The following is a 15,906-nucleotide window of genomic DNA, read 5'->3' on the forward strand; positions in this document are numbered from 1 at the left end:
CTTGTGGTCGATCCATATCGTGTTTTTCTTATGAAGAACTCGATTCAAATTCGATATAGGGATTCTTTCGCGGTCATCATCACGACCTGTCCGGTTGCATTAATGAAGCGAACTCCTTTCCGACCAAGTTCCCCCGGGCGGGGTGCCTACCGGAATTAGTGAAATGTTGGAATTTTTTTCTGCGGCAGGAGAACGTCCTTTTCTTAACCTTCTGCAAGGGCACGCCGGCCGATGGGTGGACTTTCAGTCAGCAGACGTATGAGTTTTGTGGCTTTGGGATTCCGCTCGATCAGGGACGCTTTCTTATGCTTCCTGCCGTTGGCCTTCGATTGTTATTTCTATTGTTCACACAGCGATCCGAGCCCTCATTTCTCCGACGGTTTAATATATGTGCATTTTTGTCCGTCCACTTGACACGCAAATCGCCGGGCGAGTCTCTTCTGCTTCAATTCATTTCGTGGCATGTGGTGCGCTTTATTCTGCTCCAATTAATGTTGGTCTGTGGAGGCTGTCGGTCATAGGCACATACTGTCGGTCGCGGCAAGAAAAAGGACAGATCGAAAGATTTTGCCATAAGCCTTTTTTCACTACTAGAAGCCACCGATGTTGCTCCAACTAACACCACCGAACCACGAGCCTCGTGCCCGCCACGTGATGACTGGTTCCTGCAGGATAGGGGTGTGAAACTTTTTCAATTTCTAACTTTACCCATTAAGTGAGCTGTGTGTGCGACATTCTTTTTCCCTGGTTCCTGGTTTTAGCTTCCAAAATTGAATTAATGGCAAATGATCGACGTGTTTGGTCCATTTCAGGGGGACGTTGCGCAAAAAAAACATCGATCCTAATGCAGAGTGTTGTGCGATGGGGCGAATATATCGAGGCCACCGGAGAGGTGTGTCCGCTGCATTCATCCATCATCATATTTGTTGGGTGCCACCCAACATAAAGAGAGAATCTCTACGCACACAACCCGCTGTTCACTCCTCTCCCCGAAAGTCCGTGGCGTTTGTGCTTCGGACACTTTTATTAAAAGGCGCAGCCCAAATTAAAAGTGATGCATGGATGGCAACTAATCTGATTTGTAAACTTTTTCCATTCGCGCGAGACGCGCGCACTGATTGCTTCTGGCAAGCAGCGCTTTGGGGTCTCCTCCGGAGTGTCCTCCAGCTCTCCAGTGTTCTAGTGGAATTGGAATTCTCGGAATGTGATTTAGAATCACAGACGCGAGCAAACGAAACATCAAAACGCACACGACGAGAGCGCGCGGTCATCGTTTCACAGTAACCCCAGTATTGGAGATCGATTTTCGACTACGAAAATTCCCGCGAAACGCACTCAATCAAAGTTAGATTGTTGTTGGCGTAGCGCGGCACACTCATTACGGCCATATTTATGGCGCTTCAAGGATAACGACGAAGCACCGTTCGACACAGCGATCACAGCTCCTAAATCGGCATCATTATCACGGTGCGCCTTTCGGTTTCACCTTCTTGCGCTGTTACTACCATTATATATCCGGGTCACTCAATCCGGGATCTCGTCACTACTGTGACACGTGTCGACCGGCGCGGGGCAGGTCCAGGGGAAATATTGGTTTCTTTTGGGTTTTTTTGTTTTGTTTGCCCACGAGACTTTTCCGAGGAAATATCGCGGTAGGATCACCAAGCTCGAACGATAAACGATGAAGTGACTCAAATTAAGGCACAATTTATTCGGAGCATTCGGAGCAGCAGCGGAGAGAATCCACTGCACAGCCCCAAAAGTACATTTTGATGTACAACACCCTATTGCATAATTGATTGGATTCCATTAAAGGAAACGGAATCTAATTTACTCGGGGTCCCCTGCGGGGGGGCATCTGTACGAGAATCATGGAAAATTAACACTCTTATCGCTCGGTGTGTGCGTCTGCTCCATAAAGTGTGTGCTGCGTCGCTTTTTTTAAAATCTAATCGCGTATGTGAGGTGTCGGCGCTTAATGTTACTAATTTCAGCTCGCGCAACTTGAGACGATTCGCAGCTCAACTTCCGTTCCACTTTCGGGTGGGTTTTAGTGCTTGACCCTGGCTGGTTCTCCGTGTCCCGTTAGTTGCTCTGCCGGCCGGCGCCTAGCCGGTGGTTCTCACGATTTTTATGCTCGCGTTTGTGTCGCTGCGCTCGTCATTGGCCAGTGCACACCTGGAACCCAGCGATCGTACGGAAGTGCGCTCCGCGGTCAACGACCTCTGTCTCGCTCGCTCTCTCTCGCTCGATGCTGTCAAGCCAGGGCAATAACAGTTTTTTTTTTGCCGTGGCGGTGCTCGACCAACATTGGAGCATAAACTCGTCGCACCCCCCGCACACCCGGGATTTCTTCGTTCGCCTCCCAAAAGTGCGCACCGAAAGAGACACGCATAAAATACATGCAACAACATATTCCGAAAAGAAAGAACCAACCAGGTGAAAGATTGCGAAACCACCCAACAACCGTTATTCGTTCTGGGGGACTCTCTTCCAGAAAGTGGGGAAAGATAATTTGAAGAACTTGCATCAGCCTCGGCGACGTTCGGTTTGCACGGTTGCTCCGGTTTGCGCAATGTTGGCTTATGCTCTGCGCCTTGGTACTACGCCGCCGCCGTTCGCGTCGCGCACCGTCTCTTGCGCAATGCTGGCTGCTTCTTCTCGCAGCCTGTTTTCGTTCGTGGCTTCGGTGGTCCCATTCCTGTGCTTTCTTCTTCTGCTGCTGCTGCTTTGGCGAAGCTTCTTCCGCCAACACACTCACAGCCAGGCGCGCGTTATGCACTTCGCCTCGCTCTTCGGTTGCACTTCTCTAATGCTCGCTCTGTCTGTCTCCCCCAGTCCAGTTCCTTTACGATTGTCCCGGTTTGTGCTCATCCACACGCGGCCACCACCTTTTCCGGGCTCCGCCGAAGGATCGGTGGTGTGTGGGACCGCGCATATACGCACGTTGCATTATGCATTTTTCGCCAATTGCTGCTTCTCGTGCTACGGTGCAATTTTGTGTTGTGACCACTGCAATTAGTCCGCCGTCCTCGCGGCGGAGATCGGGCGGAGGAGGAGTGCTACGGCTTTCGGCGAAAGGTGAAATAACGGCGAATCGCGCTGTCTTTGGGTGGTTCCAGTTTGAAAATTGTTTGCCTGGGCTCTTGTTTTGTTTTTTTTCCGCTCCACTTGACGACACTTCCGCGTGCGACTTTCGGCAATTCGGCCGTCGAAGAATAAGGAAATTATTGGCTCCAGATGAGGGTAATAATCGATAATGGGGCGGGTGAAGCGTATGTTCTTGTGGGGTTTCCATTAGTTTCCCAGGGGTTACTCACTACCGGTCGCTGGACGATAATGATAATTACAGTGGTGAACAGCGAAGAAAGGCTTTTTAAATTGACCGTTTTTTGGCCAATTTTCTCCAATCGAGAAGATCTCGTTTGACAGTCACTCCGACAGACCATGCTCCTTGTGTGTTTGCCAAATGTAGAATGGGAGCCTTTCGGAGCGAACGCCTACTAGGGCGGTTTCCTGCATCAGGCTAATCTCCCCGGAGGTTCGCTCACGTGTCAACCAACTGTCAACGACGATTAAGTCATCGATTATAGAGAGCTCCTCTCGTTCCATACGACAGCGGCGGCGGCGACGTCATCATCGCCCCATCATAACTGTCAGCGACACACTTCGGGCGGCGGGTTAACGAAGGCACGACGGGTCCAGAAGGCGTGTTACTGGCACCCCCCACCCCCCCCAATGTTTCTCGGTAACAAAAGTGATGAACTTTTTATACCCAGCATTTCTCGTCCTTCTGTGCAATCCAGCCTCCGGGAGCCCTTAAAAGAGAATTTATTAAGAAATGTCTAGGGTTGCCCGTTCCGCGGAGGATCGTTGTCGCCCACAAGGGCCGTCGTTTTGCGAGTCAAAAACCGTCCCAAAGTTGCCCTTTGCCTTCTATTCGGTGGCAGCAGCACTACTTGTGCTCCGTGGGTTGTTTGGCATCTGGCGGTGACAACGAACGTCTCGACGGATGTCGTCGTCGGCGGCATCGTTGCGGTTATGGCGTTTTGTATCTACAACGCTTCCTCTGGCGGCATTCCTTCCTTCCGACAGAGAGAGCGAGAGAGCGAAAGAACGAGAGGTCAAAGGATGTGTCGATACTTCTGGGCGCAGGTAAACTCGGTGCTGGAATGGACTTTACTCTGGAAGGTCCTCTGGTACTCGTGAAACGGTCTCCAGCCTCGGTTCGGAAGCCCTAGGAAAATTCTCGGTCCGGGCGCGATTAGGGCACCCGTGTCCGCCCAATCCTTTTCAAGCTTGTACGCCTCCTGCGGGTTTAGAAGCGGTATAAACGAAGCATAAAATGTGACGGGAAATGTCGGAACGGAACCAACCCGCCTCTCGTGTGGTGATAAGAAAGGAAATGGTACACGGTTCGTCAACAGTGCTCGAAACCTGCGGAAATTTACCCCGGAGACTTTCCTAGCTACCTGCACTCTCCAAGGAACTGGATGGATGTCCCTACGTTTGTACGCATTTTTTTCGTTCTCGCGTCTGTTTTCTCAAACGTTTCGGGCGCAAAGTGTGTTTTATCGTCAAATAAGACGTATCTTACGGCGCGCTTCTGGTCTTACGTCTTTCTAAGCTTCATCTGCTGTGCCCGCAACACGAACTCCTCTCGCCAACTAAAATAGGGGCAAATGGGGTTCAATTCGTTCCGAAAAAAGACCACTTTGTCCCACCTGGTCCAGAGTGCTTCTCGACTTGACTCCGCACCATGACTGCCGGCTGCAGATTTTCCAACTAAAACCGAAGCCGGGGGTCGGGTAAGAGAGAGAACGATGGGTGGATGAGTAATTGGACTAAAATTAAGTTAAGGGGCTCGGGAAAACTCAATTCCTTTTCTCGCATTGCCATCATTCCCTCGGGCAACCACCACCACCAGCATCGCACCACAACGACTACGGAGTCCAATGGACTGCGTGAGCTCAGCTCTTGGAAACTCAAACTTTTCTCCCATAGACAGGATAGGCCACATGTTGGCGGGATCTCTGGCCCAGGGATATGGGATTTATGGTTTGCAAAAATCGGATTAAATATCCCTTGGTACGTCGGGGGTCAGTCAACACGGACAGACGCCTGTTCTTGGCGTTTTTGTACAGATTGAGTCGTCGATGATGATGTCGACGAGATGATCCCATAGAGATAATCACAAAGTGTTTGGTAGAAATATTTTTCTTCGCCAACTTTTCGTCTCGATTCGGGACGATTATCCCGCCGGCCACGTGAAGTTTTAAATGGAATTACTACATAAGGTCCTTTCTGGGTTTTGTGTCGTTCTCTGGTTCAATTGTTATTTACTTTTTGCCGTTTTTATAAACATATTTACATAGCTTTTTTTTTTGGCAAACCTTCTAACTAAAACGAGAAGCAAAACGACCAACCGAGTCTGGAGCCCTCCGAAATGGTACTTATCCCGAAGTAACTGGCTCTCCGAAACCCAGCGCGCCGTACAAAGTCTCTTAAGACCGTAACGTATTGCCGATCGTGTTAAGGGCCCATTTTTGTGTGCCATTCGTGGGACCATTTGCTGTGCAGAGCGTCGGTTGAAACGGTAATTGAAGAACCTTTTAACGGCCATCGGTCCGGGTCCGTCCGAGCACACCACCACACACCACACCCAATCTGTAAACTTATTTCCTTTATGACATTCCAGAAAAGCACAGTGTGCCGTTCGCTTTGGCCACACGAGGCGGGGCGGGCGGTACGGAGACACGGGATGTTGGGTTGGTTCACTTCCGTTCAGCGCAAGTGAGAGCTTCGCCTTTTAATCCTTTTGCTTCTAAAATCCCCGATATTCTTGCTGTTTGAAGTCCGCCCCGCCGCGCCATCCCGTCTGACGCGGCCACTTCTTGCTGGGCAAATCGGTGCAAATGCTTCCGGAAAATGTCCCGCACGATGGTCCATCGAATGCTTTTACTGTGGGGCGGGGCGACTACAGTAAATCCTGCCGATACGATGGTGGTGAAGTTTCTCTCTGGCCTAGCCTGGTTGTGGTCTCAGCTCAGCGATAGATCGGAAGGTGGTCCGGTGGTCCGGAGAATAGATGGTCGTGAATGGCTATTTCGGAATTTCCATTGCAATAAGCAGCACGGAGCAGAGAGAGAGAGAGAGAGAGAGAGAGATAGGGTGGGGATATGATGAGATATGGGGACAATCAACGGAGTCTAAGTCCTTTCCGATCGTATTTGGTTAAGGATTCGACATGCATCGAGCAGTGATTTGGAGTTTTTGAGGCCAAAATCCCTCCCAATAGTTCAGGATCGTGCGGGGACCACACAGGTATCGACTACAGTGCATCTCTTTCTGAGACCTGGACGCCAGTACAACATCGACCGGCTTCGGTTTCCACCACCGTGCAAAACCTGGAATTCTTACCTGTGATTTGCCCAACCAGAAGTGAGATATTCCGTCCGTGGAATTTTAATGACGGTTTGTTATGAACCATTGGGACGCGAATTCCGCATTCGTTGGTGCATTTATCATGCGTTAATGCGTGTAAATTATGTGCTTCTATTCGATGGGCAGATTGCTTTCATATGGCACTAGAAAACTAGCCGACAAAACTTAACCCCTTAAGCCACTGGACTGGACAGGCCACTGGACTTTGCGAATAATTCATTTTAGAAGTGAATCTGCTCACTTCAGGATAAGCTTGTTCCATTTTTCATTTACTTTTTCGAGAGTCGCGCCCATTTAACGATCATTCCCCGCAAATGGCTTCATTTTGGGAACAATCTCTCAGCATTCTCATCGTATGACCATCGGCAAGGCAGCAGCGTGCGGAGCGAAATCGAAATTTCGCCCTTTCACTTCGACTTTAATGGTAATATTTTTGTCCATAAAAGCCGAGCGAAAGGAAGAGTAGTGTCCCTCCGTAACTTGAGTATCCTTCCATTATGAAGACATTCCGCGAGCGCCCTCGAACGGCAACTTATCGCCCTCTGCCGAACGTTTATATTTATCCAATCATTTTCATATCTCCACGCTTTCGCTTCGAAACGTGTGCAACGATCATCGCTTTATGTCATAAATATGCTCTACGCTACCGTGTGGTCCAAAATAGACGGACAAAGGTCCAAATATTTGACAGACTCCGGATCATCAGCGTCCCCGAGCGTCGTGTGACAAGTCACCATCCCGGCCGTCAGTAGGTCCCCCAGCAGTGGTGTAAATGTCCTATGGCCAGATTCGGTAATGATGCTGACATCAGCAGCATGCATAAAACTCCATCACATCATCGGAAGCACCGTGCCCTGCAGCACACGGCGCACTGTGCCACCGAAGTGCATTCGGAGAGCTACGCCAACACGGCAGCGAACACATTCTCCCCGGAGGCCCTGTCACCATATCCGGAACGGAGGAGGATGCCGTCAGAGTGAAGGCCGTCACTCGACCAGAAGCACAAATCTCGCATCTCGCCCAACTGATTTGCGGCGGAAGCGAGAGTTGCAGGAAAATCGTTGCACGATAGAACTTTGATGCGATTTCCGTCAACAGCGCAAACTCTTTCTCGTCCTGCCTGGCCGGCGTCCAGGAGGGAGGACCAGATGTCGTGGTCCTGGTGCTGATGGTGCAGTTCTCTCTCTACGGAGCGTGTCAGGGTTTGGCGTAATGTCGAGTTGGGCGAGTCCAGGCGATGCTAAAATGCACAGAGCGAGTTACAATCCACAACCATTTTCCGGCAGGCCGAGCGACGAGCCCCCGAGGTGTGGTGAGGTCACCCCACCCTTTGACTTGATTGGCTCCGGAAGGAAGAGCTGGTCGTGAATGTCCCAATCGCAGTCTCGGCGGGACCTCGGGAGAGAGGAGTGTCCTTATCAGCCATCGGCATTGGCTTGGCGCCCATGAAATTTGATTGCCACCGTGGTTCGTCTTGCTGACGGCGCGCACTACTCTCTCGCGCTCTCTTTTACTCTCTTTGGTTCCAGTGGACCGGAAGTTGATTAACTTAGGGACCGGAGTCCGGAGTTTTATGTGGTCGCAACGCGGGTGTGTCAAGCGCATCCAGCCGGACGAAGTGTGGCAAATAAAAACATTAGGACCAACCAGCGAAGCGAGTTAGCTTTTGACATTCCCGCACGAGTTACGCGCTGTTTTTAGGGCTTTGGCAGGTCATAAGTTGTCATAAATCTCATCCCCGGCTCCCGGCAGTGCCGACGTATTGACGAGACTATTACTGACGTGGTTGATTACCGTATTTGCAGTTTATTGGAACTCCTTTCCAAACGTTCCTCGTTGTAATACAATGCGGTTTTTTGAAAGATGGTGCGGAGGTCCTTTTTACATGATTTAGCTCACCCAAACCGCCAATTAATTCATAGCTCTCTCTGTTTATTGTGGTCAGTTAGCGTGCTTCGAATCCTTTCTATGTATTTTGTTATCCAAAAGGGAAGCCCTACTATCATCCAGCTGCTAATGAAGCCGTAATTGAGTCAAATTAATAGTACAGCCCAGGCAAGAGGGAGGCACAGACCGAGGGCAACAAACAGAACTAATTGTGGCTCCGTACTTGTCCCCCCGTGTGGTGGTTTGACCCGGTTCGGGCCAGCGCCGAGGGTGCTCGAAAAGGAAACGAATGGAAAATCAGGAGCCAAGGTTTCCACAATTACACTGCTGACAATTGCAGCCGCCAACTTGTTGTGGGGTGTGTTGTTGCGCGGAGGAGGCCGTCGCTACTTCCGCAAGGAACTGATTACATTTCATGCGAAATCCTACCGAAAACCGAGCGGCACTGCCTGCCGGTAGGCAATCTACAATGTCGGTTCCTTCCTACCGTTTTTGTGCCTGGATAAGTTCTCGGCGAAAGAGTTGTACGAAGATGTACGTCCCGGATTACGAATGCGCGCTGTTTGACCTAATTTTAAACCAACCGGGAGAAGAAAGGCGCACGTGAAGGGCGGAGGGCTCCACACAACAACCAACAAGCGGGGACAATTCAAATCAATGTTTTTGTCGTGCAGAAATGGAGGACGAACGGGTATATCAATGGCGCACCGTTCGCTTCGCTCTCCAATCCTGTCTGTCAAATCATTACTGCGCTCCGCCGACTTTTCCGTGGAAAAACGAAGAAAAATGAGAAAAGCAAAGAAAAGCCGGGGAGGGCGATGTGTAATCAGTCTTCACGATGTGGTGCCGCTCATTGTTTGATTAGGTGATTAGCTGAGTTTGATTTCTGATGGATGAAGCCGGTTCTGGTCGGCGGATCCGACCGGCGAGAGCACCAGCCACACCAGGCAGGGAGGGCAGACTTTCCGACGCGCGCGGCTCCATCTTTCTTTGGGCTGTCAGACGGGGAAAGCATGACAGATCGAGGTTACACAACCTCCTCGAGGTCGAATTGCGCTTACTTTCCGCCCAAATCGTGTGCGGTCCATCGGCTGGGGGCGGCGCCCAGCGCACGGTGTCAGTTTCGTTCCCAGGAAGGAATGTGGACAAGAGGACCATGACAAGATGCCAACACAAATCTGCACGGACTCCCGATGCTTCGCTATGGAACAATAGTTCACTGTCTGCCGACAAACTGTCAAAAATGTGGTGTGCCTCCTCCACGGTGACAGCGTTTCGGGCTTTCCGGTACGCGCGGTGAACGATGGATTTTGTGTCTGTGAGTGTGTGAATGTGTGAGAGAGAGATATATATGACACAGGAAGGATGTAAAAGAATCCGGCACATTTCACGCCCCCTGGCTTTGGGCAAAATGAATACATGTGTCGGCGTGGTCTTTTTGTCGGGTTGCCCCAGTTTTGGTACGTTCCGTAAAATTGGCTTCTGAAACAAACCCATCAAACAGATAAGATGTTGGGCTTCCGGAGGCCTTGGATGTGTCTGGTGGCCACGCACTCCATCGGATTGGGGTGGACCGGCACCGTTATCCAAACACTGCTCGTCCCGGCTTTCGGACATTGTTTAAAGAGAGACAGTGAGAGCCTAGCACCGATCCACTTCCGTTAGTTGGGTTGTTCGCTTTCTTAAATATTGCTAATGGACACACAAACTACGCCTCGGCTTCGAATCTTCAGCTTCTCTTTGCCCGTTTATGTTTATCTTTGGCCGCCACCCCCAGCCAGAAGGAGGGGGATTTTGTGTGGGAGACATAAAATAAGAAAAAACTAATAAAGAGAAGGGTCTGAGGGCTTGGGATAGCTGAAAGCAATCACCGTCGTCGTCAGGTCCCGCGACTAATTTTACTAAACGTCCCCCACTATTGTTTCTGTTTTGGGTCAATAGACGCCAAGGAGCCGCCGGACATATTATATCGCCAAACTAGAAACCGTCAAAGAATTGTGGAATACAATAGAACGTAAATAGAGGGTGTAGCGCGCATCTTTTACATGTTATGGCTTATAAATTACGGACGAGAATAATGTAATGTAATGTAATTTTCTAACGTGACGTCATCTGGTTTCGTTCCATTTACAGCAACTATTCCGCTCGAACCCCGGACTGACGGGACCCAACTCGGCCGTCCCTGGTGCCCCGAATGGTCAGCCACTGCCCCAGTCGGCCTTGTCGCTGTCGGCGGCCCAGCAGCAGCAGTTCCTGCAGCATAATGCTGCGTACGCCGCCCAGCAGGCGGCACCGTACGTCATCAACCCGGGCCAGGACCCGTCACAGTACATGGGGGCGCTAATTGCGGCCGGCGTGCCACAGTACTATGGTGTGGCGGCCGCCCCGTGGGGCGTCTACCCGGCCAACCTGGCCATCCCGCAGCAGCAGTCCCAGCCCCGCCGGCCCCTCACCCCCTCGCAGCAGGGTGCCGAGAATCAGCCCTATCAGGTAAGCATCGGCCGTCATTCGGCCTTCGTGGTGATAATCACAGCTGCCGAGGTTTTTTGTGCAGGACATTTCCCCAATTCATTCGCGACACCTACTCAACACGATTTCCTTTTCCCACGTCCACCCCACCCCACCCCACCCTAGCAAAGCTCGTTGGTCCAAAAACGATTACTCGAATCTTGCTGTTGATGGATGGATGGTCATCCTTGATTCCGAACGTTTCAATATTTATTTTGAGTTGCAAAACTATAATTCGGAACACTAAAACACGAACGACGATCACTGCAGCATTTAAACATAAAACGGTGGCAATTTAAAATATCATGTTTTTTTATTCATAAACCATTAACCAACTCCGAACGGCGGACCTTCGCGCCCAATCTCTCTCCTCACTGGTTTAGACCACTTTATTCGGTGAATTATTCAACCATGCCGCGTCCCTTTAGGCTATCGCACCAGAGAAGACTTTCCGTCACAAATTCGCCGCACGGACGGCATCATGCTCTGCGCACCCCAGCATCATTTCGCCATGCTGGGGATTCCGGGTTACCGGAAGCAGATTGTCCACTAGCAGCAGCAGTAGTCGCCCAGTGGCATCCCGTCGTAGATCGAGCGACAAAAGTCACCCCCAAAAAACCGAAAGGAAGTCGAGCAATAAGAGGAAGCGCTTCACCGAACCTCTGCTCGCTGCTCTGCTCTGTCGGGCCCGTGGAGCCCGACACACGACGGCACACGATGATGAGGATAATTAATAATCCAAAATGTCCTGAGCGATGAACTTCGCTCTCGGGTAGCCAGGGAATTTTCCGCCGCCAGGACAAACGAGGGAAGTTCCCCTTTTCGTTCTCTCTCATCCACACCACCAACCCGGCTGGGCTCATTCGCCTGTCAGGAACGCTTCGCCACCTTTCGGTGGGTAAAATAATTACAACTTCGTAATTGGATTAAGAAGTTTGTCCCCAACCCTGGCCCGGGCGGCGGATGCCCAAAAGGGCGGCCAAAATTCATTTCCGTTTTTTTTTTGCTTCGGTAGAATGATTTTTTGTGTCCAATCACACGGATGTACCGCTTAAATGTGTGTGTGTTTTAGTGTTCGAAATCGAAAAGTATTTCACCATTTGACCCTCACCCAATTGATGGCGCCCGTATCGGAGTCGTCTCGTGACAGATATTTCGGATGATGAATTTTTAATCCCCAGTTCTGGATTGGGTATTTTTTTGCTGATTCTTAACAGGAAGTTGTAATGAAAGGACGGATATGGTTTATGACCGTTGTAGCCGGCTGCCTGTTGATGACGCACTCGAAACAAATTCCCAATGCCCATTCGGTCCGGTGTAGGAACCAACGTTGAGTTGTGTAGATATTTAGCTCCACGTCCACGTAACAGGTTGCAGCACGGATGGCTCAACCGTGCTGACACCACCGTGCAAGAGCAATGTTTATTTAATTTGCTATTAAATTGCTTCATCAAAACAGCAGCCGCCCCGCATTTTGCGTGGCGTGGCCATGGTTGGTTTTGAGGTTTTTTATGTTACTATTTCTGAATGGCCGTCACAGTCAGTCATTCCATTTACCTCTGGACGATAGTGTACGCCTAACGACATGCCGCAGTGTGTAATCATCGCACCCTGACCCCCTGCCCGACGGGATTTGTGGTGGAACTGGATTTAATAATGAATGCCAAAGCCTCATCCTCTGCCCCAAACACGGCGTTGCATGCAGCATAATGGGATTATGCTACCGGGGAGCACCGGATGAACTGCGTCCTCTCCGCCCGCAAGGAGTCCTCGTGGCGCGGCACACCCTGTACCGGTATCTAATTGGTATTAATGATTCATTAACACCACCCATTCTCTCGTCCGCGCGTGTGTTTTTGCAAGTGATTTTGCGTTGTTCCTTTCGCCCAATGCTTAAGTGTCTGCAATTTGCGCCCCACACACCGAGACACGAACATGAATAATGGAATCTACGGTCAGTTCTCCCAAGAAAAGGGTGCGGCTCGCTTCAAGAGTGCTTTCTTCAACTCTACACCCTGCTGGAAGTGCCGAACTGTGACTAACGCGCGTACGCGTCTAGCCTGCCCGAAGCAACCCACGGGGAGGACTCTTGGAGCAGCACCTCTAGTGCATTCTTTGTTACCCTTGAGAGAGAAGCAAACGGCGTTGATAAGAGATCTCCAAGGCTGCATCCTTCAACGGTCCACTGCACACGCACACAATCCACGCAGAGTTACAAGAAATAGTACAAGGTTACGCGCTTACAAATAAGCGCTTAACTCTAGGGTTGTGCTACTACTGTCTGAGTCGAAGGATGCAACATCTATGAAGGAAAATTAATAAACACCTTTTTCGCGATGTGGAATTCACTGCCGATGGAAGCACCGTCGACATAGTTTCCGCGAAACGTTTTTTTTCTATTTTGGCCATTGTTCCGTTGTACAATCGGCGTCGAAAGTCATTGTCGTCGTGATAATTAGGGCTCGCTTGTGCGCACTCCGTCTTTCGCTGGTTGTAATTTCTTGACCTTGGCTAATAACTCCAAAAGGCGAGACGTTATGGATGTCTGGGATAAGATTGTGGTCCCAATTCCCGAACCCTTATGAGGATGTCCGATATGCTGCCGGAGATGCCGCGGCGGTATGTGACCCTCATTTGCCCGGAAACCCGTCTAACCCCTGGATGGCATCAGTCGCTACTCCTGAAGCGGTTTGCGTGTGTGTCCAACGCGATTAGGTGATCCTAATTCTTATTAAATTGTAAGGCGTTCCAGTTCCCCCGCCGGAGGTGGCCCGCTGGTCATTAGCCTTCAAAGGAGGGCACATACGACACAGTAAGGGGTTGGTTACACTAAACTGTCAGGATTGCCGGTCGCACATTGTATTCTCACCCCGAAACCGATCACGCAAATACACACGCGTTGCGAAATTAAAAGTGAAAGTTCACTCCCCGTGGGGAGTGGCTCGTGGGGAGTGTGTGCTGCAGAGGTCCTATGTGCCGTGGTGCGGTTTGCGGGGTTATGCTAATAAACACATTACTCATTGGTCCGTTAGCAGCAGGCAGCACCGGGTGTGTCGCGTGTGTAGGTACGGCTTTTCGGATCGTCACTCGGCAACGTCAACGTGGCCTCCCGGTCAGACCTTCGCCAAATGCGAAGTTGAAGTTGAAGCGCCGTCCCTGTTCTGATGGAATTCTTGTGGCTAGGGTCTGGCATTCCAGCAGTTAGAAGTTAGACGATGGTTGCTAATCACCTAGAGGTAGTGAAAGAGAGAGAAAGATTGTGCGATGGCGTCCATAAGCAGAAGCTGGCGAAAGTCCAAACGCCACGGGGGTCCAGCCTCGCCCAAGGCCGCCGAAAATGTCCCGACGAGAACCAGTTTCAACAGACCTCGCCACGCGGGAATCAGAAACGAGCTATGCGGTTCAAAGACTCCATCGAAGTCTTGGCTGGACGGGTGGCAACATTTACATATCGACCCCCTCTCTAACAGCATTGTTTGCAGTGGAATTTGAGGGCCAACAAAACGCCCATAACCGGCCCGGACCCCCCGGTCCGGTCTGTGGACGTGAAGATTGACAGAAAGTGGTTGCAAATCTGTTCAATTATGGAATCGAACCTCTTCGAGAGCTGAGGTGTGGTGGTGGGCCCTCCAGTCCCAGCTCCCAGTTGTGAAAGTGCACGTAGAGCTTGGTGAAGGTCCAATTACACGGCGACCGGTCAATTATAAGGTTACAGGAATAGCTCTCTTCTAGTGGCCCTTCTACTGGTTCCGTCCAAGTCCGAAGCGCGCGCGCACTCTTCAAGTGTCAAACCATCTGCTGAGAGGAGTGCGCCCACCAACCACCAGCCCACCACAACCAGGTTGGGTCTATGTTTCCGGTTGTGGGCGCTCCGATTGATGGCAACACTTTTACTGTCGCCGATTATCGATTATCACACCCCGATAGATAGACAGTCCGCGTAGATAAGAGGGTGACCTAACTTGCGCGAAGTCGCGGAACGGAATGGGTCCTAAAGGGTCGTCCGCCATTTCCATGTTGCATTGTAAACAAACACCGGCGCAACGCCTCTTGCGTTGGAACTGTAGTTGGAGCTGTGGAGCGCACTCCGCGGCTGTTGGGTGAGGATGTTGGCGACTACTACCGGTTGAGGAAAGTTCATTAAATTTTTACTCTTCTCTATTCGTCCGGACGATGCTCTCTCTCTCTCTCTCTCTGGCCTGTTCCTTCCGGAGGGAACAACCACTAATGGCATTCCAGAACACCGAGAGAGGACGCGAGAGAGAAGAGGGTGGAGCGGTGCTGCAGCCACAGAAAATAAATCCGAGTTTCGATTTTTGCAATGGCGGTTCATTATCACCGGTGGCCGTGGCGGCGGCATGTAGAACTCCTCTGCTGTTGCTGGAGAGCTGGCTCTCGGTAATTGCAATTTGCCGGCGATTCGCATGCAATCAGCGATCGCTTCGGTACCCGGAGCGCGGTCTAGGGCGTCTTTTGCGCTACTTTGGCCTCTTCTTTCGCATTCACATTCCAGAAGGTAAGGCTCCCCCGTGGTGGTGATGGTGCAGGAGGTACTCAACCCGCGCCCGCTCCGGTCGGTTGGTCTATTTTCTCCGTTCTCCGGCTCCCCAATCGGTCGCGCCAAACTAAATTATTGCCTCGCATTTGCTTTCTAGAGACCCCGCGAGCAGAAAAAATCCCCAGAGCGCGCGCGGATTACGTTGCGCCTGCCTCTTCTCCACGAGCGGGCCGGGAAGAGCCATCAGCAAAATGTGTATTACTTTTCGTACAAAAGTATTCACATTTAACATCATCCAATGGGCGGCTCGCCGTCCTTCCCGTGCTGCTACGGCGGAGGTGAGCCTCCTCGACTCGGTTCAGTGATGCACCTTGTCGGGAACCGCACCACATCTAGCGTGCCTAGTTTAATGAGGCTCCTGCCGCCGCCGTGCCTTGGCCAACAACCAGCGCTGCCACCGCCACCGCCTTCGCCAACTGGTCTCCATCACCCTTTTCAAGCTGATGCCGTGCCATGCCGACCACTCCAGAACTATCTGCGTGATAGGCCAACACGCCGAGAGCCGTGTG

General features: G+C 51.1%; 1 protein-coding gene across 1 annotated transcript in view; it reads left to right on the plus strand.

Annotated features, from left to right (window-relative positions):
• The window catches only part of LOC131207240 (maternal protein pumilio), a 59,985-nt gene that overhangs the window by 36,809 nt on the left and 7,270 nt on the right, over positions 1-15,906 (plus strand). Inside the window, exon 2 of the mRNA XM_058199849.1 lies at positions 10,456-10,821. Coding sequence (XP_058055832.1) covers positions 10,456-10,821 — 366 coding nt within the window. The remainder of the gene's footprint in view (positions 1-10,455; positions 10,822-15,906) is intronic.

Source organism: Anopheles bellator, chromosome 2, assembly GCF_943735745.2.
Source record: "Anopheles bellator chromosome 2, idAnoBellAS_SP24_06.2, whole genome shotgun sequence".
NCBI lineage: Eukaryota > Metazoa > Arthropoda > Insecta > Diptera > Culicidae > Anopheles > Anopheles bellator.